The sequence below is a fragment of the Cryptococcus neoformans genome (genome assembly GCF_000091045.1).
Source record: "Cryptococcus neoformans var. neoformans JEC21 chromosome 2 sequence".
NCBI lineage: Eukaryota > Fungi > Basidiomycota > Tremellomycetes > Tremellales > Cryptococcaceae > Cryptococcus > Cryptococcus deneoformans.
Window position 1 is genome coordinate 1,315,001 of NC_006684.1, and position 7,500 is coordinate 1,322,500.

Genomic DNA, 7,500 nt, shown 5'->3' on the forward strand with positions numbered 1-7,500 from the left:
TTCAGCTATCTTCTTTAGCGACTGCGGGAAATGTACGACCAACAACGCTTGCTGAAATAACTGGCCAAAATGAAATTATTATAGGCGTCGGCAATAGAAACCATCGAACATTTGGCTGGCGATGGACTCCAAAGAAAGTGAAAGCTCCATTTATGCTGTTATGGCTGTAACGTCGGTAACACGACATCAAACAGTTCAGCTCATCAGCAGGAGGAGTAACATAAGGCAATTAAATAGTAGCAATAACAAGCCCACGACTGCTCACCACTGATAATCCTTGTACAACGAACTATCAAACTGCAAAATAGATACAACCAGCAGCACTTTAAGACAACACAATTACTGCACCCCAACACAAAAGTCAAAATGAACAGCCACTTGCAGTAAAGAAACATCCAACAATTGCCTCCATAGGTCAGTCTGCATGGCAGTGAGCAAATTGTAAGGTATCCATAGGAGAGTCTCGGTGGGATAGAATTGAGAAGCACTGGAGGCACAAACGATGCCAATCATCGAAGTAAGGACACCGACAACTGGTGAGACAATAGTTTGCGAGATGAGAGGATCATTAGGTCGTTTGGCAAACCGAGTGTAATCGCTCTAACAAAGGAAAAAAATTAATTATATCAGTTATTAGCGTGCCAGCCCTTCGGCTGAGTGTAGACGAAACCCTACCATGTTCAACAGTCCAGCATATATACCACCAAGAGCAGATGAAATTCCATGGAAGATGGCCCAAGCAAGTGCAGAGCCAGTGACAGGCTCTATACCCACAAGCTTGAGACCTTCAGACTGCATAAGAGGACCTCCTCCATGAGATCTGGCAAGAGACCAGATGAAGAAGATGAAACAAGTAATGGTCGAAAAGGATGCGATAGTGACAAGAGGCTTACAAAGGTGCTCAGGTGGGATAAGAAGGCATGGGATGATGATGAGGGTGAAGAGGACAAAGCAGAGGAAGTCTGCAGAAGTCATACCTGTACTAGCTGACATGGTGTTCTTCATTGCTAATAAGCTTCTATCAGCCAAGGTGCAAACCTAAGATGAGGTAAACATACTGTAGATGCCAGGGATCATGGAGCCAATGAATGGCTTGAGACATTGAGCACCCAACTACGACTGAGTAGCGCACCATGTCATGGAGAGGATGATACGGTTCGCCAACTACGACACATCGCATTAGCAGATAATCAAAAGTTAGGAATGTATGAACTGACAGGAAAGTAAGAAGCACGGATACCCCAAACTATACGGTTCCACATTGGGAAACCAACATGATATTTGAGCCCATCTGACCAGTCAACCAAACAAACAACACTTGCACAAAGAATGTTGCCAATGCAGCTAACAAGCATGGCCTGACCTAGTATTATGTTAGGTGAGACGAATATTTATAAGAGTGTGCGCTATACGTACGAACGTTCAGGCCTAGAGACATTAGACTGGCACCACCTGACCAACCACTAACGTTGACACTAGGGGTAACCCAAAAGCCAACCTAAGCCCAGACACCCCAGTTACGCCTGGATGGTGGAAGTGGTACATTGTCACGATTCAACTAGGTATGGTCAGCATAATTGATTTTCGCGAGTAATGTGACAGCGACATACCCATCGATTAGTCTTCCATACTTCAGCTTCTTCCTGCCGTTGTGAGACCTCTAGCTTTCTGAGGATCTTCCTTTTGTCTAATGTCGTTTTGTCGTATATGAAGAATGTCTAGCTATAGACTCGAAGGGGAGCTTGTGATCCATATCACTCAAAGGCTTATAATACTTCGCGTTGTTGAGAGAACAGTTACCGGGATTGCCATGTATCCTGTCGTTCCTCATTCGTCCATGCTGCAGCAAGACAGGCGTTCAATGAACAGCGATAGTTGTCAAGGACCCATTATTGAGCTTATCTGTGGTTTGTGTCTCGCGGAAATGCTGGAGATGGAAGGTCAACTGTGTGCGTTGGAAGCAATGATGCACAAATCGATGTACTCACTTCTTCTGATTAGGTGGAGTCGGACAGACACTAGCCTTCAATATAGGCGCCTCAAATAAGGTCGCTGTGGCAAAAAAACGCCTAATTTTGGATGCCTTATTATTGGTCCCAGAGAGATCGATGAAGCATGAGAATTAAGGACTTCGAATACCAAAAGGGACAGAAAAGAGTTCGTAGATTATTATAGACCTCGGCCTGGCTCGACCTCATCGGTTATCGCCGAACAGTTATCTTCTGTCCATTTTTTAATGCGAATAATAAACAATAGTCTCTCTTCTTTCGCTTTTGCATCAATCCTTTGATTTCTGAGAGCAGGTCTTGGTAGCATACGTGTTGTATTTTATCTGTCTGTATTCCTATGCATTATTTATAAGTGGGATTGGTGGATGATCGTCAGTCATGTTCCCTTGAATTGCATTTTTTTGTAGCCTAATTCCAACTGATCATAGATAACAAAGTGAGGAGGCGTGCCTGGAAGTACGGCCGACGCGGGAAGAATAATTCCCCTTGTCTATTAGTCGTTCCTGCTTTTCCACCTTTGCGCCGTGCAGGGGGCGCTCGCTGTCGGTAACTTTCGTTGATAACTCAAACATCGGCAATTCGTTCAACTTCAGTTCGATCACTCTTGGCCTTGTTCTCCCCAGCGCTTAGCACTTTATCTAATAGACGCCCTATATATCTTAACTATCTGTCCAAGAAGGCGCCAGCTTGGTTTGGTGACAAAACTGTCGGGCCTTGCCAAGTCATATTTTATCTTTCACAATAGACAATCGGCATTACCTGGCTCATACACCGCTCCCGTTCAAATATCATCGGCACCTGAGATACCTCTAACAATCATTCGCCATCAGCAGACATGACCATCGCTCCTGTCAATATTCGTGTAGGGGTAGATGTAGGTGGTACGAATACGTAAGTTAAACACATATGCAAGGCCCTGGCTTACATCACTTGCAGGGACGCTGTCATACTCGATTTGACTTCTGGATGCTCAAAACCTGTCCTTGCCGCTCACAAAGTGCCGACGACAGCCGATATCGCCTCTGGCATCCAAGCAGCTATCAAGGCTACATTAGAGAAGGCTAGCATGGACAGGTCTCAGGTTCAAGCTGTTGCCATTGGAACAACATCTTTTGTCAACAGTCTAATCGAGCGAGATGGATCCAAACTTGAGAGAGTGGCCGTGATCAGACTGTCAGGGCCGTTTAGCAAGCTCGCACCACCATTCGTTTCATTCCCTTATGAGCTCCGACACGTGCTAGAAGGGCCGACTTTCTTCGCTCAAGGTGGCCTGCAAGTGGACGGGACTGAAATTACAGCGGTGTGTCATAATCCCAACAGTTATAATGAGGAATGACGCTTATATGTGACCAACAGGTTGATCCTGTTGAAGTTCGAGGTATTTGTGCCGAGATCCAACGCCAAGGTATTAAGTCCGTAGCAGTGTCTGGGTGCTATTCGCCAATCGACAACGACATTCGTCAAGAAGAGCTTGTAAGGGATATCATCCTGGACGAGCTTCCGGGTATAAAAGTGTGCATCAGCAAGGAGGTCGCCAATGTTGGTAAGTACTTTCGTGACGAAACGATAAAAGACCTGGCTCTTATCGTATTCAGGTCTCTTACAAAGAGAAAACGCTACCATCCTCAACGCGGGTCTACTCGCCTTTGCCAATCACACGGTCGAAGGCTTCCGAGAATCAATCCGGGCCCTTAGCCTCTCTTGTCCCCTCTTCCTCACCTCCAATGACGGTACCCTCATGACATGCGAAATGGCTGCCAGATTCCCTATCAAAACCTTCTCCAGTGGACCTACCAACTCCATGCGAGGTGCAAACTTCCTGGCAAACTTGGAGTCCCAGGAGAAAAATAAGGAGACAGCTCTGGTTGTTGACGTAGGAGGAACTACGGTGAGCATTAAGGCGTAAACTTGTAACATCCACTAATATTTTTCTCTCCAGACTGAGATTGGTGTACTTTTGTAAGTAAACTTTATTTATAGCTCAATATTCTATCTGGCTAACAGACATGTCAGACCGTCTGGCTTTCCTCGCCAAGCGGCAACATATCATGAGCTTTGTGGCGTTTCTCTCAATTTCTCCATGCCTCATGTGCATTCCATCGGTCTCGGTGGCGGTTCTCGTGTTCGAAAAGACGCATCTGGCAAGATTGCCATTGGTCCCGACTCCGTTGGGTACAGAATTCATGAGCTTGGCCTCATATTCGGTGGTGATATCCTTACAACCACCGATATCATTATAGCTGCTGGTTCATCCACTCCTTTCGGCAACCCAGAGCTTGTCAAGAATATTCCAAAAGAGGACATCAAGGCGGTTCAAGGCAAGATCAAGTCTATGCTCGAATCCGCTGTTGATGGGATGAAGACTTCTGCCACAGATGTACCTCTTTACTTGGTCGGTGGTGGTGCCATTCTAGTCCCCGACGAACTCAAGGGAGTCAGCAAAGTTTATCGTTTCCCCTACTATGACGCTGCCAATGCTGTTGGGGCTGCATGCGCCCAAATTTCTGGAGTAATCGACACGTTTGAGGATACCTCTTCCTTATCAATGGGAGAAGTTCAGAGGATGGTGGAACAACGGGCAATTAACAAAGCTGTGGCAGCTGGTGCCGACCCTAATGAAACTGTGGTGGTGGAAAGCGAGGCTATTCCTATTGCTTGTGAGTCTACACTTTGGCATTCTAGCGCTAATTTCACAGATACAACTGGTCGATGTAGGTTTTACGTCAAAGCTGCCGGTGAATGGAGAGGGTCCGTTTCTGCCTCGGATGATTCCAGACTTCAGAATGCCAAGCCATCTTTCATCTGGGACAAAATTACTCGCGTCACTCCTATACCAGCTGCCAATGCCAATCGACAAATTCCCGACAAAGACATTGCTTATTCCACCCCTGAACTCCTGGAATACAAGCCTAAAGTCATCGATGGTGAATGGTTTCTCTCCGAGATCGACATCGAATGGATATCCACTGGCTGTTATATCCTTGGTACCGGCGGCGGTGGTAACCCACACAATGTCTACTTGGCTCTGCGTGAAATGATGCGTGCAGGCTCTAAATGTAGAGTGATTGACTTTGAGAGTTTTGATCCCAACAAGATGGTGGTTTACGGAGGAGGAATTGGGTCCCCAGAGGTCGCTGCTGAGAAGCTCATGTCGGATAAGTGAGTCACGGTGTTCTTCTATAATGACAGCCATATACTTACACAAAAACTAGTGCAGGACACACAATCAAGGCTCTCTTAGACTTTATGAAGATTGAAAACCTTGGAGCTCTTACTGCAATTGAGATTGGTGGAGGTAACGGCATGGTGAACATGGTGTCTGGAGCCAGCGATTACCTTGATGTTCCGGTTCTCGACGGTGACTTCATGGTTGGTTCGGATGCTTGCATATAGGGTTTAACTAATGATACCATGCAGGGGCGCGCATACCCTACTGGCTGGCAAACTACGCTAAATGTTTATGCTAAGGATGATTCTGGCTCTATCATGCTACCAAACGCCATGACCAGCGGTGATGGTACCACCATCGTGAGTAACCGTCTCGACAACCTGCATGTGAATCTCACTAACATTTCCAGTTCATGACAACCGCCAAGCACTACAAAGATATCGATCGGGTCCTTAGAGGTGCATGCATTGAGATGGGCACCAGCGCCTCGGTCGCCGCCCGACCGCTCACCAAAGCAGAGATTGAAATCCCTCTGATTCGAAATACCATTTCTCAGTCATGGCGTCTCGGTCGTGCTGTCGCCCTTGCCAACAGACAAGCTGACATTGGCAATATTGGAAGAATCCTTGTGGACGCTCTTGGTGGTCCGAAAGCGGCAAAGGTGTTATTCGCGGGCAAGATACATGCCGTCGGAAGGAGGTTGCACAAGGGTCACAGTTATGGAGAGATCGAGATCCACGCTATGTCGGGCGATGAAGAAGGAGTCGAAGAGGGGATGAATGAAAAGTTTGAAGGTGTTATGAAAAGTAAGTCTACAAATATGTGAAAATAGCTGACAAGGTAGTTCCATTCAAGAATGAGAACTTGCTGGCCGAACACACTGTCAACAACAAAACTGAAGTATGCCCCCCGTCCCTTCGCGCCATTCATCCTGACCATTGCCTTACAGGTCGTTGCTGGTGTACCCGATCTTATTGCTGTACTTGACGCACAAAATGGGACAGCTCTCGGCACTCCTGAATACAAGTATGGTCTACGGGTGATTGTCATTGGTATCACTGCTGCTCCTCAATGGACAGACACTCCCCGCGGCTTGGAACTTGGCGCCTTACCGGCATTTGGATACGATTTACCTTACAAGCCTCTGGGGGAGTACGTCAAGCCAAGGAGTGTGATTGAAGAGTATAATGTGGATGTGTAAGCGACCACTGTTGGGAGAAGAATGTAAGTGCGTTAGTAGTACGGCGGTATGCGGCGCCTTTGATGATGATCAATCGAAAGTCTTGTTCTGTTGTTTGAGATATCGGCACGATCTGTATGCATCAGTAATTCTTTGAAACTTCGCTGACAGTTACAGTTTAAGGTCTGCAAGCCGATTGCTGCAACTCATAATAAAAAATGAATGTAATAGCCAAAAATTAAGGACAAATGGGACAGAATATTATACACAAGAAGTGTGTGCGCGCATTTGGCAGAAGTAAAAAGCCGATGTCAACCGACGGCGGGCAACGGGCACGATGGTTAAATCACCGACGGGCATTGCGGCGGTACAGCAGGAACCCGTCAAAACGAAATAAGGACGCTTCTACGCCTCATGACTGTAGAGATAAATTCACTTCTTTGTATAAGCTTTGTAGTCCTTATTTCATAATAAAGTTAATTATTGGTGCATATCAACATTTGCCGTTACAGGAACCCGTCAGAGATACGTTTACCCATGATGACTTATGACAAACTCGCTTTGTAAGCTTTGCAGCAGTAATAGTTTAATAAGCGTAATGAATATGTGACATAAGAACCATATAAATGCTGCCGAATTCTGCCTGTTGCGCACTCTTCTTTCCCATATCATCAAAGAAAACATCATATCCCTCTACCAATCACTCCATCCGACGATACAAGTAAAAATGTCCAGCAACGCAGCCAAGAAAATTGTTGTGTTCACTGCCACCGGCAGTCAGGGTAGTTCTGTAGCTCGATACCTCTCCGAGGCCGGTTACAAGATTGTTGCTCTTACTAGGGATACTGAGAGTAAGAGCGCCAAAGGTGAGACAGATCCTTTCATGTCTTCTGAACAAGATCCAAGCTGACCTATGATGGTGATTTTTGTTAGCTCTCAAGGCTAAAGGCTATGAAGTTGCGAGAGCTGACAACACCGATCCTGAGTCCTACAAGCCTGCCCTCCAAGGAGCTTATGGTGCTTTTGTCAACACTGATTGTGAGTCTTCAGTTATTCCCTGTTTATGAGATACTCATAACACTACTTCTAGTCTGGTCGATTTTTCCCACTAAGAACTTTGACCCCGAACTCACCCAGGCGGA

At 46.2% G+C, this 7,500-nt stretch overlaps 3 protein-coding genes across 3 annotated transcripts in view; 2 read left to right on the forward strand and 1 right to left on the reverse strand.

The window, feature by feature from the left end:
* Positions 1-251: 251 nt before the first annotated feature.
* On the reverse strand, positions 252-2,119 carry CNB04600 (uridine transporter, putative). Its single transcript, XM_024656604.1, has 8 exons — positions 1,989-2,119; positions 1,611-1,927; positions 1,417-1,558; positions 1,323-1,363; positions 1,218-1,246; positions 1,059-1,164; positions 676-1,007; positions 252-600 (listed from the first exon to the last, which is right to left on the reverse strand). The coding sequence occupies exons 6-8, from the start codon at positions 1,075-1,077 to the stop codon at positions 340-342; spliced, it is 612 nt and encodes a 203-aa protein (XP_024512219.1). The 5' UTR covers positions 1,078-1,164; positions 1,218-1,246; positions 1,323-1,363; positions 1,417-1,558; positions 1,611-1,927; positions 1,989-2,119; the 3' UTR covers positions 252-339.
* Positions 2,120-2,537: 418 nt separating this feature from the next.
* Positions 2,538-6,726, forward strand: CNB04610 (hydantoinase, putative). The gene is made up of 13 exons (XM_024656605.1): positions 2,538-2,900; positions 2,946-3,309; positions 3,366-3,552; positions 3,605-3,897; positions 3,949-3,968; positions 4,023-4,666; positions 4,706-5,168; positions 5,222-5,378; positions 5,427-5,537; positions 5,588-5,984; positions 6,023-6,078; positions 6,128-6,402; positions 6,460-6,726. Exons 1-12 carry the CDS (start codon positions 2,845-2,847, stop codon positions 6,377-6,379), a joined length of 3,000 nt encoding a protein of 999 aa, XP_024512183.1. The 5' UTR covers positions 2,538-2,844; the 3' UTR covers positions 6,380-6,402; positions 6,460-6,726.
* Positions 6,727-7,002: 276 nt separating this feature from the next.
* The window catches only part of CNB04620 (hypothetical protein), a 1,603-nt gene continuing 1,105 nt past the window's right edge, over positions 7,003-7,500 (forward strand). The window contains exons 1-3 of the mRNA XM_568952.2: positions 7,003-7,224; positions 7,292-7,396; positions 7,449-7,500. The exon at positions 7,449-7,500 is cut by the window's right edge and continues 119 nt beyond it. Coding sequence (XP_568952.1) covers positions 7,086-7,224; positions 7,292-7,396; positions 7,449-7,500 — 296 coding nt within the window. The 5' untranslated portion in view covers positions 7,003-7,085. The remainder of the gene's footprint in view (positions 7,225-7,291; positions 7,397-7,448) is intronic.

Excerpts from the sequence above, each read along its gene's own strand:
- CNB04600 (XM_024656604.1), bottom strand. Across the intron at positions 601-675 it reads ATGCTGGACTGTTGAACATG|AGCGATTACACTCGGTTTGC; the intron begins GTAGGGTTTCGT and ends TTCCTTTGTTAG.
- CNB04610 (XM_024656605.1), top strand. The coding sequence starts at position 2,845 with ATGACCATCGCTCCTGTCAATATTCGTGTAGGGGTAGATGTAGGTGGT. Across the intron at positions 2,901-2,945 it reads GATGTAGGTGGTACGAATAC|GGACGCTGTCATACTCGATT; the intron begins GTAAGTTAAACA and ends CATCACTTGCAG. Across the intron at positions 3,553-3,604 it reads CAAGGAGGTCGCCAATGTTG|GTCTCTTACAAAGAGAAAAC; the intron begins GTAAGTACTTTC and ends TATCGTATTCAG.